The sequence below is a fragment of the Stenella coeruleoalba genome, assembly GCF_951394435.1.
Source record: "Stenella coeruleoalba genome assembly, chromosome: 2".
Lineage (NCBI taxonomy): Eukaryota > Metazoa > Chordata > Mammalia > Artiodactyla > Delphinidae > Stenella > Stenella coeruleoalba.
The window spans coordinates 4,657,141-4,680,852 of record NC_137147.1 but is presented as its reverse complement, the minus strand read 5'-3'; the positions used below and the strand labels follow the sequence as shown (position 1 = coordinate 4,680,852).

The 23,712-nt window shown below is 46.3% G+C and overlaps 2 protein-coding genes across 6 annotated transcripts in view; both read left to right on the top strand.

Annotated features, from left to right (window-relative positions):
* Positions 1-23,712, top strand: part of EVL (Enah/Vasp-like) — a 195,873-nt gene that overhangs the window by 67,939 nt on the left and 104,222 nt on the right. For 2 of the 5 annotated variants that reach the window (XM_079915013.1, XM_079915008.1), the window contains exon 1: positions 3,590-3,729. The exons of 2 other annotated variants lie outside the window; for them this stretch is intronic. In XM_079915013.1, the coding sequence (XP_079771139.1) occupies positions 3,707-3,729 (23 nt within the window). In that variant the 5' untranslated portion in view covers positions 3,590-3,706. Of the gene's footprint in view, positions 1-3,589; positions 3,730-12,026; positions 12,157-23,712 lie in introns of those variants that run through there. One more of the 5 variants, XM_079915014.1, reaches the window with a different exon arrangement.
* EML1 (EMAP like 1) overlaps positions 1-23,712 on the top strand; it is a 275,754-nt gene that overhangs the window by 210,844 nt on the left and 41,198 nt on the right. The window lies entirely within an intron of this gene.

The window sequence follows — 23,712 nt, the reverse complement described above, 5'->3', positions numbered from 1 at the left end:
AAGTCACAGAGTAGGAGCGTGCTTTGTCACTGGTGGATGGCCTGGGATCACTCTTTTTCAAAGCATTGTATGGTCACAGAAGTGCCACTTAGAGGGGAGTGGAGTGGTCAGGAGTCCCTGTTCCTGACACTGGTGTTATTAGTTATCAAGTGGCCAGGTGCGATTGCCCAGCCTCTGAAGCACACTCCTTCCCAATCTGGTCCGAAGGCCATGTCAACTCAGGTTTTCCTACTTCCTGGGGCAGCTGAACCACCTTTTCAGCCCTTAGCGGTCTCTTGTCTGGCTGTGAAATCTGGGGATTAGCCAGGGCCAGCTGGATGAAGGAACCTCAAAGGTTTGCCATGTCCCAGCCCTGTCTCAGGGCCACGGCTGCCTGACAGTCTGTGGAATAAGTCCTCTTAGGGAGGTAGCCTGAGGCAGTTGGGTCTGTGGCGTTGGAACCCCAAGCAGGCACAGGGGTTAAAAACTGTGGCATTAAACCTAACCAGGTGCAGGCGGGACTTCCCTGGTGGTCCCGTGTTAAGACTCCACGCTCCCTATGTAGGGGACCTGGGTTTGATCCCTGGTCAGGGAACTAGATCCTGCATGCATACCACAACTAAAAATCCCTCATGCCGCAACTAAGACCCGGCACAGCCAAATAAATAAATAAATAAACCTACCCGGGTGCAAGTCATTGCTCTGCCACTTCATAGCAATATGATCTTGGGCAAGTTACTTAACCACTGTGGCCTCTGTTCTCTTATTAGTAAATTGGGGAATCTCATAAAATTATGTCTCAAATACACTTGGTGCTAGGATTTGGCGATTTTTCACCATTTCTATCAACTCTACTAGGACCTTAAAAGAATTGCCCTGAAAGGTATAACCAGCTCTCCAAGAGGAGATTCTTGAGTCGCCGGTGGAAACCAGGCGTGAAGTCCAAAGGTTCTCTAACCCACCAGGCCTCATCACCACGCTGGACCTTCCTGGCGGCCATGGTAGAGCACAACTGGCAGTTCTCACCGTGCCCAGTCTCTGGGGGTTAAGGCCCCTGCTACTCCCCCCATGCCTTGCAAAGAGTACCGGGAATGTAGGTTTTGACCTTTATTATACCAACCAACAGATCCGTCAGGTCATTGTGGGGTGTCTGCTGTTTACTACCCCAGCCCTCAAGGGTGGGAAGGATGGGCAGTGGGTGCTCGGTCTGGTGTCTCCTTTCCCTCGAGAAGCTTGCCCCTACCCCTATCCATCTGTGACTCTAACCAGGTAGTTTAATAAATTAAAACATCATATCATTTTATTTGGTATGGGTAAATTGTTCTTCCTAAGACTTGGATAAACTCTACTGCTTTTTTTGTTTTTTAAAGGACTTAGGACAGTGATTTTATCTGCATATCCATTTATCTTGTATTCCTGTCCTGAGAATCACAGGACAGAAATACCTTGCCCCCCTTCCCCCTGGGAAAAAAATTAAATGAGCTCCTGTGAACAGACAGAACTTCAGTGCCAGGGTGGCCTCACATAGAGAAGAGCCGTCCCAGCGCTGTCAGCGAGAGACCACCTTGTGAAGTAATGAAGACAGTGAAGAACATCTCTGTAACTCTACATGCTTGTAAAGAACTTTCACAAGTCCTGCCTTGTCGGGTCCTTGCCCCCATCCTGTGACAGAGGCCTGGGCAGGATCCGCATTCTTCCCGTTTTACATACAGGGAGTCTCAGGCTGCCGGTGATCACAGAGTTAGCAGGTGGCAGGTCTGGGACTTAAACTTGGGTTATTTAGTGACTCTGCCTCTCCTGCGTTTTCTGATCTATCACAGTGCGGCCAGGAAGCTGCCACCCCTAGAGGGTCTCGGCAGAGGCTGTCAGGAATACTGTGGAAGGCATCTGGGCCGGCGTAGTTGACGACTGCTGTGTGGTTTGAGGGACAGAGGACTCCCCAGAGTATCCTGCTCACCAGTCAGTCGCCTCAGTTGGCCGTCATCACTTCATTACTTTAAAGAGGAGCTCCTTCATCCTGAGCACCTTTGTGTGAATGCACACATGCCCTAGCTTGCTTTTGCTCCCTGATAGAAAGCTGCGGAGGTTCGCTCAGCAAACCTTTACTAACTCCTCCCTGTCAAGCTCTCTACCGGACCCTGGGAATACAGACATTAACTTACACAGACCTCCCTCAAGGGCCTCATAGATGTGGGGTGGGCAGGGTGCTGTAATGCAGCGCAGTTGACAGCAGAGAGAGCAGCTGACCATCCTGCGGATGGGTCAGGCCCCTGGGGACAGAACAGCCCAGGGAACAATGGGGGCCACGTGGAAGGGTGCAGCCCATGTGGGGAGCAAGAAATAATCTGGGCTAGTTGGCCTGGGGACCAGAGGACAGAGGACTGGCTTATTTTGGGAACTGGGAGTGTCTAGCTGAATTTTGGGGGCTGTGAAAAGTTTTAATGGAAGAAAGTTGGAGAAATAAGACTTTGTGTGTTGCGCTGAGACATTTTTACTCAATCCCGTGACCACCGAGGAACTAAGGGTTGAAATAGGTGGACATCAAAGTCAGACTGAGCACAATTGTTCTGGTAGATTGTTAGAGAAGGGACGGAACCAGGAAGACCAGTTACTAATGCAGGAGACTACGAGGGAAATGCTGAAGGCGAGAGCCGAGGCAGTGGGTCTGGGAGTGGGGCAGGGTCAGATTCAAAGAAACCTTCCTGAGGTAGAATCAGAGTCAGTGACCGGTGTGAGGGAGAGGAGAAAAGTCAAGAGTGACTCGCCGGTTTTTATTTGAGATCTGCCTGCCTTATTTTATAAAGATTTGCAATCCAGATGCTACAGTTCTCCTTAATGGCAACTTTCAGAGCACAGCCTCAGCTCACTTGCCAAAGCTCGCCAGCTCGGGCTTTACAAGCGGGGAAACATTCCTCTTTTTTTGGCTGACGTCTCGTTTCCTTTTTCTTAACTTCTGTTCTGAAATTATTACAGCAGTTTTTGTACTTCAAGGAATTGGAGCCTGGTACATATTAGGTACTCAATAAACGAATAATCAGATAAATGAGGTCACGCATCCTGGTTGACCTACAGGGTGATGTTGTTCGTGGTAAAGTGCTGGGCATAAAATGTGAATTCTGTCATTCCAGAGCAGCTTGTGCATTTGTGCTAAAATAATGTTTGATAGTGGAAGGGTAAAATACAGAATTCTGAAGAATTTCCGGTAGCACGCAGCCCGGTATCAGTCTCCTCTGCGTTCGTACCTGACCCTGAGCACAGCGGCGGCCGCGGGAGGGTGAGGTGACCCAGCAGCGCGCGGGGGAACAGATCGCGCTCTGGTGCCTTTACACTCTTGCCCCCCACCCCATCCCCCGTACGGTTCTTGCTGGGGGGGGGCGTGTGTTGTGTGATTTCCCCAGGATCCCAGGCGTGCCTGGGGTTCCACTTCTTGCCCGGGACTGACCCAGCTCCCAGCGTGGAGCCTCAGCGTTCGCTGCGTTAATCAGACTTGCTGGAATGATCACGTGGTCCTCTAGCTGCCTGCCTGTCAGCTGCTGCTCGTCAGCAGCTGGCTGGCTGGAGGCTGCAGGCCCGTCTGCAGAAAGCCTTCTACTTCAGAATATGGGGGGTCGGGGGGTGCAGACCCGCCTCTTTCTTCTGCACTTGGCACCATCTGACTGACTAAACGGTTGTCCTCCGAACCAGAAAGGCTACCAGGCGGTATAAGGAAATTGTCTCTGACTAGGTCATGTTTGCATTTGAAGAATTCAGGTATGTTCTGGGTTTTCCACATCAGTCTGCCGCTGGGTTTTTGTTCTCGCTAGGTTTTTGCTGTGTAATGACAGCTTAGGCTCTGGCTCGTTCTCACAAAAGAAGGGTTCTTTTCTGTGGCGGGGTTTCTCCCGGTCACGGGGGCGGGAGGCGCGGAGGTGGTACCGGTCCAGGCTGTTTACTGCAGGACAGATGCAGCGTGGGTAATTGGTTTGATCGTGTGTGAATGTGCCGAGGACCCCACCTTGTGCCTCATCTGAGCTGTGCTGTTGCTGGTGTAGAGGTATGAATACAGAATAGGAACTGCTTATCCAGAAGGAGTCTCTTGCTGCCTTTTGTTTTTCTTCCTTTGTCAAACTCATGGAGCCTGACTGCTCTTTTAAAAAACGCTAACTGTAGCGGTGAAGGTGAAAATCCTGCAAGTCCGTCTGATCTGGGCTCTGATTTTGCTCGTTGTGAATAGTGATCTCGCGGCTGGGCGGTTTTCTGGGAAGTACCCTCATGATGTTTTGTTAACAGGGTCCTTCTTTGCTTTCGTCAGCTTTTCAGCTGCTGTAATTATCAATGCTCCAGATTAGAGTCTTTTGTGAATCTTATGCCTTCTCTTTCCTCCATCTCTCCTCCCCGGGTATGAATGCAGGGGCGGGGGGGGGGGGGTGCTCCAGAAGAGATAGTCTCTAAGAAATGAAAATAAAGGAGCTGGGATGGGAGGGTTACCGGCTCATTCTTGTGCAGGTCTCCACCTCTTCGGAGCGTACGGAAGACAGTGTGTCTGTTTCTAACCTCTGACAGCTCATTTCTCAGATGGAATTTTTGTGTATTTTAGAACTGAACGAAAATACCATATTGATGGGCGAAGAAGTGATTGTGTGGGAACCTCCACAGGCCTTTTTCGTTCCCTCCAAATGTTGCTGCAATAGACATGAAAATGATAGTAGAATTACCGCCTTTCATTACTTGTAAGAGGAAACTAGAGACCTTTTGATCAAAATCAAGGGAGAGGATGAGAGCATTATCAACTTTCCACAAGGAAAAGCAGGGCTACGGAGCTTGTTCCCGCCCTTTCTATAAACTTGGGGCTTTGGATCCAGGAAGTTATCCTTTGTTTAAGAGCGTGCCTCTGCATTATTTCTAATGGACTGGGTTTGTGAAAAGAACATTCTTTCTACGTGGCAACGTGCTCGGATGACATGGGGTGACACCGTGACCAGAACTGACAGTTTTAGGATAGCTCCATTAGATAACTAACAAGAATTCATTTAATGCCTGGCATGTAACAGTAGATAGGTCCTTAGGGAATGAATCGTGAGTCTTGGGTTCTAATCGGAGTTTCAGAATTGGCTTTCCTGATCCTTGTGAGAGTTACGGAAGAGCTTTGTACATCGTAGAAAGTAGTACGATGGTGAGGCTCAGATTTTATTGCTAGCATTTGTTTGAGATGGAGTAAGTCTTGGCTTCTGCCTCGAACAAGCTTGGAGCCTTTCGTTGCATTTTGTAGTCAGTGGGGAGGGATGCATATCAACAAACCCACTCCCACCGTGGTGGCACCTAGTCCCGGAGCCAAGAGCTGGGTCTGATGAGGTGGAAGGGGGTTGAGTTAAAGGCCACTGCTCTGCTGAGCTGAGAAAGTGGGGAAGTCTGTTACCCTTCAAGTTTCTGCTTAAGCTGGCCCTGAAGAATTTCGCTGAGTATGATTGCATTTTATGATGGCTGCACGGGGGCCAGACCAGGTGGCTTTCTTCTTTAGTCATGGGGCCTATGCACATGGGGGCCAGGTGATTGTGGTGGGGCAACGCTGCGCTCGAGAGGAGCTTAGCTTAGCTTTTTAGTTTAGGTCAGGTCGGTCCTGAAGCTATAGCACACAGCAGAATCACCCGGAGGGCTCATGAAAACCCACCCCCAGAGTTTCAGATCTAGCAGGTCTGGAATGGGGCTCAGGATCTGTGTGTCCGATAAGTTCCCAGGTTTTCTGATGCTGCAGTTCTGGGGACCAGACTTTGAGAACCATTGGCTTGGGGAAAGCAGACGGTGTTGTCGTTGAGGTGGGAAGTCTGAGGCAGAGGCGAGGAGGGAGGTACAGGGAGGAGCCAGAAGCTGCAGTTCAGGTACGGGCAGGTGGGCCAAGGCGGGGGTGCAGGCATGAGGGGGGCACGCTCGTGGGGCGGCGGTGGAAGGGAACACTGGGACGAGAACCAGGGGACTTGCTTTATAATCCTCGTTCTGCCGTGTGCTCCTTTGTGGGCTTGGCCAGCCTCTTCATCGTTCTGAAGTCTCAATTTTCTCAACTGAAAATGGGGATAGTTGTTCTTGCCAAGAAAGTGTATAATACTGTTAGAATTAAATGAGATAACATAAACTTACTTAATAAATTATAGCACTCTTTCCACATGAGTGTAAAGGGAGTAGAGGACCCTGGGGGTCTCCATCAGGTTATCTGGACACAGCCCTCCATACCCACACCCAACTCCAAGAGCGCAAGGGCCACGTTCATTTTAAAAGGAAGTCTGATTGACAGACACGTTTACCTGCCGTTACTCCCTATTGGACTCTGAGTTCCAATGTGGTCTGTCAGTCCCGTCTTTTTAACTTTGTCTCCTTAGTGCCTAAAACTGCTTGACACACAGTAAGGCCTTAGTAAGTGGCGGACGCAGTTCATTTTCACGAGGACTTAATAAGGAAGAAAAGGCAAGCAAGCTCTCTGGCCAGCTCGGCGCAGGCCTGGGATAGTACCATGGTGCCCGCTGAGTGTGCTGGTTCAGAAGAGCATGTCGAAAAGCTGACATCTGACCTCCTGAGAAAAATGTGAAGTGTCCTCAGCACACCCCCATGGCAGGAGTGCCAGAGAACTGCGAGCACACTTCACGAGGAATCTCCGCGATGCCCTCACTCTAGAATGGGCTGCTGATTGTCGTGACGTGCCGGGGCCCAGGGCCCAAGCCTGGAGCGCTGCAGGGTCCCGAGAGCTTGAGAGACCGGGCCGGCATTTTCCAGCTGGTTAGAGGGTTTCTACCTTCCACTGACTGCAAGACTGTGTTGTCCTAACACGAGGCCAGCTGTTCTAGCTAGCTGTGCTGGGAGACGCACTGCATTTGTGTTTTTGCTTTAAAAAAAAAAAAAACTTCCTAGGCGAGATGTGTGCTGAACTGATAGTTTAAGTCAACATTTACCTGTTAACTGCACACCACAGAGGCTATCCTCTGAGCCCTGCTGGAGACAACTTTGTGGCATACTGTAGTTTTTCCTCTACCTCTAGACCCAGAATAATGACTGCATCCTCTTACAGACCCTGGAATAAAGAGTTTGAAATGTGATTTTCGGCTTCGTAATCCCTCAAGTGAGAATGGAACCCAAATCAGAAACCGCTGTTTCTCAGAATTCCTGCCACTTATTCTGATTTATTTCCAGAAGGAATGTGATATATCAACTCCAGTATTTAAAATCCACAGTTGGAGGGTTTCCCCGGTGGCGCAGTGGTTGAGAGTCCGCCTGTCGATGCAGGGGACACGGGTTCGTGCCCTGGTCCGGGAAGATCCCACATGCCGCGGAGCGGCTGGGCCCGTGAGCCATGGCCGCTGAGCCTGCGCGTCCGGAGTCTGTGCTCCGCAACAGGAGAGGCCACGACAGTGAGAGGCCCGCGTACCGCAAAAAAAAAAAAAAGTGGCATCAGGGAAGACCTGAAGTTCGCACACGAGGAGAGCCCCACCACCCCGTTCGAGTGTCCAGAGCCCAAGCCAGCTTAGTCCCTCTCGTTTCCCAGGGTCCTGTAATCCCTTGAAGAAACAGATATTTAGGTACAGTGACTTTCACATGGTGGTGAGGAAATAAATCTCAGATCAACAGGAGATGGAAACTGGGCTGGGCAGGGAAAGGAAAGGTACAGAAACTTGATCACTGAGTACCTACTATGTACCAGACACTGCTAGCTGCTTTGCCCCTGGTAACTTTAACCCACATAAAAATGAAAACAGAGGCTCAGAGACGTGGGGCTGTCCCCAAACCTCCAATCCATAAATAATGTTAAGTGAGTGAAGGAAATGAGAACAGAGGCTCAAAGGGGTGAGGTAATTTCCCTGAAGTCACCCAGCGGTTATGGGGATCTGGTCAACTTCAGTTCAGTCCCTCTTTCTCTGATACTCTGGGCCTAGAATGCCATCCTATGAATTGACCTTGTGTCTTCCAGCCAGCACAGCCTTTCTGAGTCTCTCCTCTGGGCCCAGAGCCTGTTGTAGCTCCAGGCACTTGGCTCACCTCCCTGACTGTGGGAAAAGATGGGGAATAGAAGAGGAATATTCTGCCCCCAAGGGTAGAACAGACTGACCCCTCCTCCTAGCTCCCAGGGCTCCTAGTGATGTAGCGATGTATCAGTAGTACTTACCGTAGTGCGGTTGTGTAACAATCAGTTTCTTTCACATCCTTCTACCCTACTAGAGTATGGGCTCTTGGAAGCCAGGAGGCATTATCTTAGTCATCTTACCTCACTACCAACTATTAGCCCAGTATCAGCTCTAGGAGGGATTAGTAAACGTCTGACTATTAAATGTCTACACTACTGACATTGTGGGCATTAGAATAACTTTAATTGAATAAGTCACAGTCCCTAACTGCGGGGAGCTTACCGTCACGCTGTCTGATCCCCCAGGGCCATTAGTATGCACAGCCACGTGGGTCTTCAGTAGGGGGTGGTAGGGGCACCTGGTTGGAGTACATGGGCGGAGGGTGGAGGGCTGAGGGAGAGAAAGGTAGAGCAGCAGAGAGGGAAGGACAGAAAGTTTCACTGACTTGACAGTTTCGCCGAGTGTTTGTCTAGCCACAAGCAAAACTTATTTTGCGAAACAGATAATTTAGCTGTAGGGTGGCCACGCAGGTATATTTAAAAACACCAGTCTGTTCTCCATTATTAAGTGTTACAGTTGTTGAGTTTCACTCAAAGCGAAGCAGTGTTGTGGAACCAGACTCCCCTGCAGTTCATACAATGTAAATTTAAAAGCTGGGACGTTGCAGAAGTCACTTTATCTCTCTTAGAGGAAAAGGGCTATTTTGAGGATAACATATAGGAAAGAAGTGTATAAATTATAAAACTTTGCTATAAATGTTTGCATTTTATATTTTGGAATCAGTTCATAGTTGACCGGTTCAGGTGCTGCTTTATAAAACAATTTTTGTTTCCATCTCCCATTTCTCTTTGCTTAGCATTCTGGTCTCTTATGTAGAAAACAAAGCAAAACTGAACTAAGAGGAAAGAATTTTAACTGGACTCATTACCTAGAGGAATAAGCCCCAGAATAGGACACAAGCTTGGGTCTGTGTAACTCTTGCTAGTTACTTAGGATGGCTGCAGAAGAGTCTCCCAACTGTGCAGGTGTGTCCTCTTGGAGGTGGGAGGGCCTTTTTGCTATTAGGATAGCCCTTCATCCAACAGACCACTTCCTGAACATCAGTAGAAAATGCAAATATGTGTCATCCTTGGTCCTGCCCTCAGGGAATTACTGTCCCCGAGAAGGTGCTGAACCAACACCAAAAGCATGGCGTGGGGGTGGCCAAGGACAAAAGGAATCCAGGGAAAGCCAGGGGAAGCTCCACAGGGGTCCGGATAAGGCGCCTGGGCTGGGAGGAGGATCTGGTTTTTCTGTTGTGGAAGTTAGGGAGACTTGCGGGCCGGGCCGGGCCGTCTCTTGGAGCGAGTCTTAGGGAAGCATAGGATTTGAGTGGGTGAAAATAAAGGGAAGGGCTGTTGGCAGCAGTGCAGGAGCCGAGGCCCAGGGAGCCGGGAGCCAGGGGCAGTGTGCTCTCAGCCGTATTTTGGCTGGTAAAACCTGAGGAGAAGGGACTTTGTCTCACTCTTTTCAGAGTAACCCAACCTGGTTGTCTTCCTCATGATGGTCACTTCTCTCTGCCCTGAAGGTCACTATTTTGCAGAGGCACACATTTTTCACCTTTAGGGAACAGGTAAGTATTCGTGGGAGACGCATGTTTTGCAGTGCTGGCTTGTTACTTCGCACAAGTTACCTAAGTTCTTCGTGGTTTAGTCTGCCTGTCTGTAAGATGGGGGTATTACTTACCTCCCAGAGCCACTGTGTTGATTAAATGAGATTACTTATATAAAGCATCTGGCAGGGTTCCTGGCACTTAGTAGATACTCAATAAATTAATTCCTTTAATTTACCTTAAGCAGCAGAGCATTTAATTCAGACCCTCATCCTGGATTAGAAATTACACAGGAGCCAGGAAGGAGACCTGACACACTCTTAAGGGTGGGGAGCACCTCTGATCTCCCCGTTTCCTTGGCATTCAGACTCAGAATGCCAGCAGTCAGTCCGTGGAAGATAATCCTGTTTGCTGCTGAAATGTTTATGACACAGTGAACTGACTGTGGTGTGACTAGTCAGCTGAGAGCCTGGATCTCGGCTTGGTTGGCACACAGATTCACTGGGCTGAGAGATTAATTAAGTTCCCTGAAGTTGACATAACTGGGACGCTGCCGCTTTCTGCCTAATCATGATAACATAGCCAGAGCCCACCATCAAGTGTCAACATTGTCCCAGTGCCTCCCTGGTTAGTCCGTGGCCCGTTCCTCATTGTTCTGTATTCCTCCGGGTCATATCTCTTTATCTCCAGAGACTGACATGAGCAGTAGATGTCTGTTGAACTGACATGGGCCGCACTGGACAGGTTCGGTGTGTGAGCCCTCCTTTGGGGGGAAGCAGAGTGAATTACGGGGGGAGCTCTGTGGAGAGCACCATTCCACCCAGCGGGCGCTGTTGTGGACGTGGCGTAGTAGATCCTGGAGCAGCTCTGCTGGGCCGCAGGAGAAGCCACTGGAGACCTCAACTGGGGGATCCCCCGTAATGGTTCCCTACTGGGAGGGTGCACTGAAACCTGACACAGGTGCCCAGGTCGCACCTCAAGCCCACCGAGTCCAGGTATTCAGAGGTGGAGTCCAGGCGCGTCCATTTTTTTTCCAAGGCTCCGCTGATGACACACCTCCCTAGCTGGAGTGTGTGGGGAGAACCTGAGCTTGGGAACCTGAAAGCCCTAGGTTCTAATGATACTGTGTTACCTTAGATATGCCACTTAACTTCACTGGGATGTAGTTGGTCCACCTGGAAAATACAAATAATAATTTATGTGGTTCAGAGAGAACAAGATGACGGCCATGCGGGAGCGTGGGAAAGTCAGGAGCCCTGGATAATGAAAGGCGCTGTCACACGTGCTTTCAAGTTCAGCTGGCGCCTCCTGCGGCAGATTGAACCCAGGTGTGTTGAGTGTGTGGGGCTCGTACAGACACACACTGGGTCTAGAACTGACGGCCTGCTGGTTTGTGGTCTGTTGGGTTTGGTAACTGGTCACGTGGCTCTCGAGTTCATCCTGAACCCGGTTACAAGTGAGTGGGATTGTTTTCACTCCAGTCAGCCACTTCAGGGCCTGCCCGACGCCAGGACGGATCTCGCTGTGCGTCTTTGAGACTAGCTTGGCCTCCGTCTTCCTCAGCACGAGGGCTGGAGGAGAGAAAAGGCAGCCTGCGTTTACTTGTGGAGGCACTGGAGAAAACTGGAAGCGGGGAGCCCTTCCGTCCCTGAGATCACCCCTATGCCCCTGGAGCACAGGGTCATTGGAAAGAGAACCCAGAGCAGGAAGGTGGGTGTCCCTCCGGGGCTCCCTCCAGGGTATTCAGAAGCTCTGTCCTTCCTGTTTCACTGTGTGCCGTGGATCAGAAGCTGTGTACTGAGTCAAGATAGAGCCTTCTCAGGACAGATGGGGAGATGGGTAAAACTATGTGGTTGGATATACGTTTATGAACAGGACATCAAGCAAACTGTATGATTTAAAGAAGTGTTTGTACTCAGTGATGAAATTCCTTTTCCTGGAGAGAGGATGCTTTCATAGTCGAATGAACCCTGGAGCACTTCCAAAGCCAGAGTGAAGACTGTGTATTTTCCTTATTCACCAACTTGCTGAAGAGTTGAGGGCATTAGAGATTCCTAAGGTAGAGGAAGGCAGATATGTTTTGCTACAGTTGATAAAACTGTTTGTTTTCCTGGTCTTGGTTGGGGCATTATGATAATCAGGTTCCTGTGGTGATTCGAAGTGTGAATCAACTCACCCCGCCCTGGCTGAAAACTTAAATACAGCCTGCCTCAAAGAAAGGTGGGCAATGCGGGGAACAAGTCCTAGTATTGGGGGGACGGCCCTTTACCAAGTTGCAATAGAACTCTGTCCACCACCAGTGCAGCTCCCCTTTGTCTTCTGCGAATGAAGCCGTCTGTGGCCTGACTGCGTCCTCTCTCTTAAAGCTTAACTCCCAGGAATCTTCCCTCTGCTCCAAAAAACGGATTTAGTCACAGATCTGCACGTGCCACTTTGCTTCCCCGTCTCTAAACTGAAACCACAGAACGCGTTTCAAGAATTCAGCGAGAGGCAGAGTGACAGGTAAGCAAAGAGTTTATTAGTAAGTATAGGATGCTTGTGAGAGATACAAGTGGGCAGGCAAGGGAGTGCCGCCCCCAGAACTTAGTGGGCTACGGTTTATAATCGAAGGAGAAGTGGGGCGGGGGAGAAGACCACCTTCGTCTTCACTCTTAAGCAGACGTCAGGCCTCCACCATCAGCTCCTCCTCCACGGCGGGTGGGGGAGTTCTCTTGCCCCTACACTGGCGAACTGGGACTGTCACGGAGCCATGGAAACGAGCAAAACGGCGGTAACATACACTGAAATGCAGTAAACCGTCTCAGGTTTCAGTGTAATGTCACCTTTTCCTCACATTTTTGTTTTTCGTGTGTGTAGAGGAGCATGTCCTAGGATTCACTAACTTCCTGGCCTCACTGGGCAGGATGTGGGCCTCATTCCACCATTATTTTAGTGTTTTGGGGGGGCATGTCTCATGCTTCTGTTGCATGGTTTTGTTGCTAAGCAAGCCCGTTCGGTTTTGTGGTTAAGCAAACCTGCTTTCTTGACTGATCATTAACTCACAGGATTCGCCCATACCTTTTTCTTTACTTAAGATTCCCTAGTGCAATTAACTGTTTAATCACCAACTTCATCCCTTTACTCTTTTCCTGTCAAAACCGTTGTTTTCTTCCCATGAAACCCTTCGAAACCCAGGACTGCACACGCTACCTTCAGGAGCCTTTTCTGACCTCTGTCGCCCAAATACGTTCTCCTTTCACTGAACTCCCATAGAGCACTCAAGCTGTATAACACATAATCTAATACTTAATGTTTCTCAGTCTGATTTTCCTGACTAGACTGAGGGATACTTGAAGGCAGAAGCAGGGTTTGATGCATCTTCATCCCATCTGTCCCACTTGAGCAGAGCTGGATGCAGCCTGGCTTCTCGGCACTTTTTATTTGCTCATTTTTATGACTTATTTAAAACCCTCTGCCATATGCCAGTCATTGTTCTAGGCCCTAGAAGGGGAAACGGCAGGAAAAAGGACAATTTGCTGCCTCTCTGACGTCTGTTCATTACTGAGCACGGAGGCATGATTGGGATTTTGAGAGAGGTACTGAGTCTGGGGAGCAGGACCTGCTGTGCACGGGCAGGGTCTGTCCGGGCAGTAGACCAGCAGGAAGGCCTGGAAGGGCCAGGTGGTAGGGTTTCAAAGCTGTAGGGACTTAGAAAAGGTTTGAGCTAGTAAAAATGCATGTGAAGTTTAAAGAGTCGTTACGTATTTAAATGAAGTTTTTCTGGTTCTTCTGGATTCAGATGCAAACAAGATAACACCTGTGCACGTGTACCCGCCATATTCCAGGCACTTTTGTTATCATCTCTAATTTTCCCAACAATCCTATGAGCTAGGCATTATTATTACCATCTTATCTAAGAGGCACCTAAGGTTCAGAGAGGTTAGGTCACTTCCTCAGAGTCACACATCTGCTTAATTGGTAAAGCTGGAAATTGGATCTAGGTCTTCTAACTAAAACGTCAATGCTTGTTTTTATCATTCGGACCCTAATTTTGTAGAACAGAGTCTGTGAGGTATTCTGGCACTATTTGTTTTATATAATGTTTCATTGGATAAGTGAGTATATCACATTTATTGAGCCCTGACTGTGATCATTGTAACCTGCTAAGCCCTTTGTCGGCATGAACACATGTACCGCCATCCTCATAGGAATCCTGAGACAGCTGCTGTTATTGTCGTACCTGTTTCACAACTTGTCCAGCATCACACAGAGCTGGCATTTGAACCCAGGGCCGTCTGACTCTGAGACCTGTGCTTTTGACTTCCGTCTTAGTCGTACAAGGGGCTTCATGGGGAGCAAAGTTCTGTGGTCAGCTGTTTGAGGAAAATTGCACACCCCATGCCCTGGAGAGTAGCATGAAGGCTCTGAGAAGTCCTGTAGCGGCGGATGTGTGTATATGTGTGAATTTTGCCCCAAGTTTCCCACGTGTGTTTGATGAAGGAACTTTTATTGCCTAACACTTAATTTTTAGTTTTAACTCTGGAAAATGCTGCTGTAGCGGAAGGAGAATCTGAGCCTGGGAATTAGAAGAGGGGGGAGAGGAGAATATTCAGAGCAAAATACATAAATGGAAGAAGAGAATAAATGGAGCCTGTGATTTGAAGTCTCGTTTAGGTGTGAGTTCAGGCTTCTGCTCTTACTGGCTGTGTCATTTGGGGCAAATCACTTATTCTTTTTGGGTCTCACTTGCCTTATCTGTAAAATATTGTTGTGAGGAAAAGTGTGATTATATACGCAAAAGTGCTTTGTTAACAGTAAAACGCATAGTTCTTTTTTCAGTTGTTATTTGCCAAGTTCATTTAGTGCCTTGGTACCTAACACGGCATCTACTAGATGTTTGAAGGACAATTAAAAGTTGTTCCATGGGGGCTTCCCTGGTGGCTCAGTGGTTGAGAGTCTGCCTGCCGATGCAGGGGACACAGGTTCGTGCCCCGGTCTGGGAAGATCCCGCATGCCGCGGAGTGGCTGGGCCCGTGAGCCATGGCCGCTGAGCCTGCACGTCCGGAGCCTGCGCTCTGCCATGGGAGAGGCCACAACAGTGAGAGGCCCACGTACCGCAAAAAAAAAAAAAAAAAAAAAAAAGTTGTTCCATGAATGAATAAATTTTGTCTTACGTGTCTCTGAGTTCTGTAGCTGACATGTTACAACTGAAAAGTTTTTTTAAATGTTCCTTGAATTTTCTTTCTCAGTTGTGTTTTTGCTAGGTTTTATGTTTTTGGAGTTTAATGAAGTCACTCAATTGGAAAATCAAGAACCATGTTTCTGTCATTCACTTTGTTGTACCCCAATTTGGACTGCCAAGGCAGTTTATTTTGTGTGTTTCTGACATGTCCCTGGCAGCAAGAAACTTTTGACAGTTCCAAATGGTAAATTTCATTCAACAGTGTGCACGTGTTAGCTTTTTTTCTTTAATAAATTTATTTATTTATTTTTGGCTGCGTTGGGTTTTCGTTGCCGTGTGCGGGCTTTCTCTAGTTGCAGCGAGTGGGAGCTACTCTTCATTGCGGTGCATGGGCTTCTTATTGCGGTGGCTTCTCTTGTTGCGGAGCACGGGCTGTAGGCTCATGGGCTTCAGTAGTTGTGGCGCGTGGGCTCAGTAATTGTGGCTCGTGGGCTCTAGAGCGCAGGCTCAGTAGTTGTGGCACACAGGCTTTAGTTGCTCCGCAGCATGTGGGATTTTCCCAGACCAGGGCTCGAACCCATGTCCCCTGCATTGGCAGGCAGATTCTTAACCACTGCGCTACCATGGAAGCCCTCTTTTATTTTTTACAATGCTCATTCTCTCAGATGTGCCCATCTGTGGTGGGTTTTTTTTTTTAAAGGAATTTCTAATGTATCACCCTCTTGATGGAATTACTCTTGATGTCTCCATGATAAAGTCTAGCTCTTTTCAAGGACTGTAAGGAGGAGACACTTGCTGCGGTTTTGCTTTCCAGTACAGATCTTACTGATGGGAAGTACTAAGATGTCAGGGCATTCTTTACCCACTTCAAATAAGTCATTGGTTTTTTAGCACCTGGCCAAAGAGACAGAGATGGGCTTGAGGTTATTTCAATAAGTAAGATGTTGTACAAAGATCAAGAAATTTTTAAAAAGAGAGAGGCAGTCAAAATACTTTTTAGCACACCTGTTTGTCTGCTGGAATAGCATTTATTGCTAGAAAGATACTGTGTTTTGCCCAGCAGCCGTTTTGGAGAGGAGGGTTAAGTAGAGGGGAGCTAGCTTTCCGTTCCCTGGTAACTTGACCTGGTCATGCAGTTTGTGTGGGCCTGACAACTCACCGCCACTCTGGGGTAGCACACAACCCAGGCCTGGCCCGGCCAAAACTCAATCCCCTGACTGTGGTGATTGGCTTAGGTGCAGGCATGTCATCTAAGAGTCCTCTAGGAGACCGCTGATGGGCTAGAGCTATTAGGAAAGATGCTGGTTTTCTCTGTCAGGATCATGAAAGCCTCAAGTCACTGGTAACCTTCTTTCCCACCATGTGGGGAAAGATGGTCTGCTAGTGAAGCCAGAGAGAGAAGTAGGGTTCAGCAAAGGCCAAAGAAACCGAATTCTCCTGGCATCGCTGAGCTTGTGTGTCCCGCTTTCCGCCCTGCTTAATCCAGGTGTATTCATGAGCCCACTTTTTTGTACTGTATGAACTAATAAATTCCATTTTTTTCCCATTAATATCTGTCACCTACAACCTAAAGAATCCCAAATAATACAAAACCATGCAAGATAAATAAAAACAGACCCAAAACTGTATCATTTTTACCTCCGGAGGAGATGACTGTCCCAGTAATCTTCAAAATTGTCAGACCACATTTACAGTGTTGTATTCCATCTGGGTGTTTAACAAAGGACTGTGGCCTAGGACACTGATATGGATGGAATTGTGTCCCCCTGAATTCATAGGTTGAAGCTCTAATCCCCAGTGTGACTGTATTTGGAGATGGGGCCTTTAAGGAGGTACTGAAGGTTAAATTAGGTCGTAAGGGTGGAGCCCTAATCCAATACGACTTGTGTTCATATAAGAAGAGGCATAGTCACCAGGAGAGCTCGCGCACAGAGGAAGGCTGTGTGACGACACAAGGAAAGGCGACATCTATTGTACAAATCAGGTGAGAGACCTCTAGAGAAACCAACCCTGCTGACACCTTGATTTGGACTTGCAGCCTCCAGAACTGTGAGAAAGTGAATTGCTGCTTCTAAGCTCCCACTCTGGGGTATTTCGTTACAGCCACCCAAGTTGACTAATACAGGTTCGTTCACTTAACTTTTTTTTTTTTTTTTTTTTTTTGCGGTACGCGGGCCTCTCACTGTGTGGCCTCTCCCGTTGCGGAGCACAGGCTCCGGACGTGCAGGCTCAGTGGCCATGGCTCACGGGCCCAGCCGCTCCGCGGCATGTGGGATCCTCCCGGACTGGGGCATGAACCCGTGTCCCCTGCATCGGCAGGCGGACTCTCAACCACTGCGCCACCAGGGAAGCCCTATCTTTTTTTTTAAGGTTTTTTTTTTTTAACATCTTTATTGGAGTATAATTGCTTTACAGTGGTGTGTTAGCTGATTCACTGCTATACATATACATATATCCCGATATCTCCTCCTCCTTGCGTCTTCCTCCTGCCCTCGCTATCCCACCCCTCTAGGTGGTCACAAAGCACTGAGCTGATCTCCCTGTTCTATGCGTCTGCTTCCCATTAGCTATCTCTTTTACATTTGGTAGTGTATACATGTCCATGCCACTCTGTCACTTCGTCCCAGCTTACCCTTCCCGGGTCCTCAAGTCCATTCTCTACGTCTGCATCTTTATTCCTGTCCTGCCCCTAGGTTCTTCAGAACCTTTTTTTTTTTTTTTTTTTTTAGTTTCCACATATATGTGTTAGCATACGGTATTTATTTTTCTCTTTCTGACTTACTTCACTCTGTATGACAGTCTCCAGGGCCATCCACCTCACTACAAATAACTCAATTTTGCTTCTTTTTATGGCTGAGTAATATTCCATTGTGTATATGTGCCACATCTTCTTTTTCTCTTCATCTGTTGATGGACAGATGGACAGGTTACTTCCATGTCCTGGCTATTGTAAATAGAGCTGCAATGAACATTGTGGTACATGACTCTTTTTGAATTACGGTTTTCTTAGGGTACATGCCCCGTAGTGGGATTGCTGGGTCGTATGGTAGTTCTGTTTTTAGTATTTTGAGGAACCTCCATGCTGTTCTCCATAGTGGCTGTATCAATTTACACTCCCACCAACAGTGCAAGAGGGTTCCCTTTTCGCCACACCCTCTCCAGCATTTATTGTTTGTAGATTTTTTGGTGGCCATTCTGACTGGTGTGAGGTGATACCTCATTGTAGTTTTGATTTGCATTTCTCTAATGATTAGTGATGTTGGGCATCCTTTCATGTGTTTATTGACAATCTCTATATCTTCTTTGGAGAAATGTGTGCTTAGATCTTCTGCCCATTTTTGGATTGGGTTGTTTGTTTTTTTGTTATTGAGCTGCATGAGCTACTTGTAAATTTTGGAGATGCATCATTGGTTAGTTGCTTCGTTTGCAAATCTTTTCTCCCATTCGGAGGGTTGTCTTTTCATCTTGTTTATGGTTTCCTTTGCTGTGCAAAAGCTTTTAAGTTTCATTAGGTCCCATTTGTTTATTTTTGTTTCTATTTCCATCTCTCTAGGAGGTGGGTCAAAAAGGATCTTACTGTGATTTTTGTCATAGAGTGTTCTGCCTATGTTTTCCTCTAAGAGTTTTATAGTGTCTGGGCTTACATTTAGGTCTTTAATCCATTTTGAGTTTATTTTTGTGTATGGTGTTAGGGAGTGTTTTAATTTCATTCTTTTACATATAGCTGTCCAGGTTTCCCAGCACCACTTATTGAAGAGGCTGTCTTTTCTCCATTGTATATTCTTGCCTCCTTTATCAAAAATAAGGTGACCATATGTGTGTGGGTTTATCTCTGGACTTTGTATTCTGTCTGTTCCGTTGATCTATATTTCTGTTTTTGTGCCTGTACCATACTGTCTTGATTACTGTAGCTTTGTAGTATAGTCTGAAGTCCAGGAGCCTTATTCCTCCAGCTCCATTTTTCTTTCTCAAGATTGCTTTGGCTGTTCAGGGTCTTTTGTGTTTCCATACAAATTATGAAATTTTTTTCTCTAGTTCTGTGAAAAATGCCATTGGTAGATTGATAGGGATTGCATTGAATCTCTAGATTGCTTTGGGTAGTATAGTCATTTTCACAATGTTGATTCTCCAATCCAAGAACAGGATATATCTCTCCATATGTTTGTATCATCTTTAATTTCTCTCATCAGTGTCTCATAGTTTTATGCATACAGGTCTTTTGTCTCCTTAGGTAGGTTTATTCCTAGGTATTTTATTCTTTTTGTTGCAATGGTAAATGGGAGTGTGTCCTTAATTTCTCCTTCAGATTTTTCGTCATTAGTGTATAGGAACGCAAGCGATTTCTGTGCATTAATTTTGTATCCTGCTACTTTACTAAATTCATTGATTAGCTCTAGTAGTTTTCTGGTAGCATCTTTAGGATTCTCTATGTATAGTATCATGTCATCTGCAAACAGTGACAGCTTTACTTCTTCTTGTCCGATTTGGATTCCTTTTTCTTCTTTGATTGATGTGGCTAAAATGTCCAAAACTATGTTGAATAATAGTGATGAGAGTGAACAACCTTGTCTGGTTCCTTTTATCTTAGTGGAAATGGTTTCAGTTTTTCACCATTGAGAACGATGCTGGCTGTGGGTTTGTCATTTATGGCCTTTCTTAGTTGAGGTAAGTTCCCTCTATGCCTACTTTCCGGAGGGTTTTTATCATAAATGCGTGTTGAATTTTGTCAAAAGCTTTCTCTGCATCTACTGAGATGATCATATGGTTTTTCTCCTTCAATTTGTTAATGTGGTTTATCACATTGATTGATTTGCGTATATTGAAGAATTCTTGCATTCCTGGGATAAACCCCACTTGGTCATGGTGTATGATCCTTTTAATGTGCTGTTGGATTCTGTTTGCTAGTATTTTGTTGAGGATTTTTGCATCTATGTTCATCAGTGATATTGGCCTGTAGTTTTCTTTCTTTGTGGCATCTTTGTCTGGTTTTGGTATCAGGGTGATGGTGGCCTCGTACAATGAGTTTGGGAGTGTTTCTCCCTCTGCTATATTTTGGAAGAGTTTGAGAAGGATAGGTGTTAGCTCTTCTCTAAATGTTTGATAGAATTCGCCTGTGAAGCCATCTGGTCCTGGGCTTTTGTTTGTTGGAAGATTTTTAATCACAGTCTCAATTTCAGTGCTTGTGACTTGTCTGTTTATATTGTCTGTTTCTTCCTGGTTCTGTCTCAGAAGGTTTTGCTTTTCTTTTCTTCCAGATTGTCCATTTTATTGGCATAGAGTTGCTTGTAGTCATCTCTCATGATCCCTTGTATTTCTGCAGTGTCAGTTGTTATTTCTTCTTTTTCGTTTCTAATTCTGTTGAGTTGAGTCTTCTCCCTTTTTTTCTTAATGAGTCTGGCTAATGGTTTATCAGTTTTGTTTGTCTTCTCAAGAACCAGCTTTTAGTTTTATTGATCTTTGCTATTGTTTCCTTCATTTCTTTTTCATTTATTTCTGATCTGATCTTTATGGTTTCTTCCCTTCTGCTAACTTTGGGGTTTTTTTGTTCTTCTTTCTCTAATTGCTTTAGGTGTAAAGTTAGGTTGTTTATTTGAGATGTTTCTTGTTTCTTGAGGTAGGCTTGTATTGCTAATAACTTCCGTCTTAGAACTGCTTTTGCTGTATCCCATAGGTTTTGGGTCTTCGTGTTTTCATTGTCATTTGTTTCTAGGTATTTTTTGATTGCCTCTTTGATTTCTTCAGTGATCTCTTGGTTATTAAGTAGTGTATTGTTTAGCCTCCAATGTGTTTGTATTTTTTATAGATTTTTCCTGTAAGTGATATCTAGTCTCATAGCCTGTGGTCCAAAAAGATACTTGATATGATTTCAGTTTTCTTAAATTTACCAAGGCTGGATTTGTGACCCAAGATATGATCTATCCTGGAGAATGTTCCATGAGCACTTGAGAAGAAAGTGTATTCTGTTGGTTTTGGATGGGATGTCCTATAAATATCAGTTAAGTCCATCTTGTTTAGTGTATTATTTACAGCTTGTGTTTCCTTATTTATTTTCATTTTTGATGATCTGTCCATTGGTGAAAGTAGGGTGTTAAAGTCCCCTACTATGATTGTGTTACTGTCCATTCCCCCTTTTATGGCTGTTAGCATTTGCCTTATGTGTTGAGATGCTCCTATGTTGGGTGCATAAATATTTACAATTGTTATATCTTCTTATTGGATTGATCCCTTGATTATTATGTACTGTCCTTCTTTGTCTCTTGTAATAGTCTTTATTTCAAAGTCTATTTTGTCTGATATGAGAATTGCTACTCCAGCTTTCTTTTGATTTCCATTTGCATGGAATATCTTTTTCCATCCCCTCACTTTCAGTCTGTATGTGTCCCTAGGTCTGAAGTGGGTCTCTTGTAGACAGCATAAATACGGGTCTTGTTTTTGTATTTATTCAGCCAGTCTGTGTCTTTTGGTTGGAGCATTTAGTCCATTTACATTTAAGTAATTGTCAATATGTATGTTCCGCTTACCATTTTCTTAATTGTTTTGGGTTTGTTTTTGCAGGCCTTTTCCTTCTCTTGTGTTTCCTGCCTGGAGAAGTTCCTTTATCATTTGTTTTAAAGCTGGTTTGGTCGTGCTGAATTCTCTTAGCTTTTGCTTGTCTGTAAATGTTTTAATTTGTCCATCTAATCTGAATGAGATCCTTGCTGGGTAGAGTAATCTTGGTTGTAGGTTTCTCCCTTTCATCACTTTAAATATGCCCTGCAAAAAAAAAAAAAAAAAAATGCCCTGCCACTCACTTCTGGCTTGCAGAGTTTCTGCTGAAAGATCAGCTCTTAACCTTATGGGGATTCCCTTGTGTGTTATTTGTTGCTTTTCCCTTGCTGCTTTTAGTATTTTTTCTTTGTATTTATTTTTTGATAGTTTGATTAGTATGTGTCTTGGCGTGTTTCTCCTTGGATTTATCCTGTATGGGACTCTCTGTGCTTCCTGGACTTGATTGACTATTTCCTTTCCCATATTAGGGAAGTTTTTGACTATAATCTCTTCAAATATTTTCTCAGTCCCTTTCTTTTCCTCTTCTTGTTCTGGGACCCCTATAATTCGAATGTTGGTATGTTTAATATTGTCCCAGAAGTCTGTGAGTCTGCCCTCAATTCTTTTCATTCTTTTTTCTTTATTCTTCTCTGCAGTAGTTATTTCCACTATTTTATCTTCCAGGTCCCTTATCTGTTCTTCTGCCTCAGTTATTCTGCTATTGATTCCTTCTAGAGAATTTATAATTTCATTTATTGTATTGTTCATCATTGTTTGTTTGTGCTTTAGTTCTTCTAGGTCCTTGTTAAATGTTTGTTGTATTTTCTTAATTCTATTTCCAAGATTTTGTATATCTTTACTATCATTACTCTGAATTCTTTTTCAGGTAGACTGCCTATTTCCTCTTCATTTATTAGGTCTGGTGGGTTTTTATCTTGCTCCTTCATCTGCTGTGTGTTTCTCTGTCTTCCCATTTTGGTTAACTTACCGTGTTTGGGGTCTCCTTTTCGCAGGCTGCAGGTTCGTAGTTCCTGTTGTTTTTGGTGTCTGCCCCCAGTGGGTGAGGTTGGTTCAGTGGGTTGTGTCGGTTTCCTGCTGGAGGGGACTAGTGCCTGTGTTCTGGTAGATGAGGCTGGATCTTGTCTTTCTGGTGGGCAGGACTGTGTCCGGTGGTGTGTTTTGGGGTGTCTGTGAAGTTAGTATGACTTTAGGCCGCCTCTCTGCTAATGGGTGGGGTTGTGTTCCTGTCTTGCTAGTTGTTTGGCATCGGGCGTCCAGCCCTGGCGCTTGCTGGCCATTGGGTGGAACTGGGTCTTAGCGTTGAGACGGGGATCTCTGGGAGAGCTCTCGCTGATTGATATTATGTGGGGCCGGGAGGTCTCTGGTGCACCAATGTCCTGAACTTGGCTCTCCCACCTCAGAGGCACAGGCCTGACACCCGGACAGAGCACGAAGACCCTGTCAGCCACATGGCTTTAGGCTGGAGGGCTCTGGTGTCAAGATTGCCAGATTCAAAACTCAGTTTGGCCTTCTCTGGCTCTGTGGTCTCAGGTGAATTTCATCATCCACTGGGTCCTAAAGTACAGCACCCGTTCCCTGTGACTCCGAAACTAAAGGGCAGGAGTGGTGGACTGAACTCTGAGGGGAAAAAAAGTGCAAGGAAATGCAGAAGATGGACAGCCGGTGGTAGAAACCTGAAGAAGGAAGACTGGGCAGGGTGAAGCTGATGCTGCGCAGCAACAGCGGAAGCTGGAGGAGCCCATGTCAGGCTTCTTAAAGTGGACCTTTAAGGAAAGTGAATAACCTCGGGTGCACAGTATAGATAAAAGAACTAGGTTTAAACCATGTGCAAGAAAGTTCTAAATAAATGACAACGTGGGTCCATCCCTGCATGCTAAGGGGGTCCTAAGTAATTTCCTCTCCTGGACTCGTCAGCATCTTAACCCACTCTTTTCCCCTGGCTCATGTGTCCCAGTGGTGGCTTCGAGCCGGTCCTGGGTGGTGTCTGTCCCTCTGCATGCTGGCTTCTGGCACGTGGACAACTCGGCCAGCGGCTCAGTACATGGTGATGGTGTTACTAGCACCTTGCTCCCTCTGCAGTTTCTTACAAGCTCCTCTTGTTTCCCCGCTTTCTCTCCTCCCTGTTCTTGTCCGCTGTCATCAGTTGCTGTGTTTTTCTCTTGTGAACTTCTCCTTGCTCCTTGTTCATAATCTGCTGTGTGGGGTTACTCCTGCGCCTGCATCCTCTCCCTCTGGTCCACATGCAGGCTTACCTTCTCCGCTGTACTTGGATTACTTCTGTGTTTCACTGTTTTTCCCATATTTTGACTTCAAGCGTTAGGGCAGAGCGAGGATGGAGTGTGGTTGCC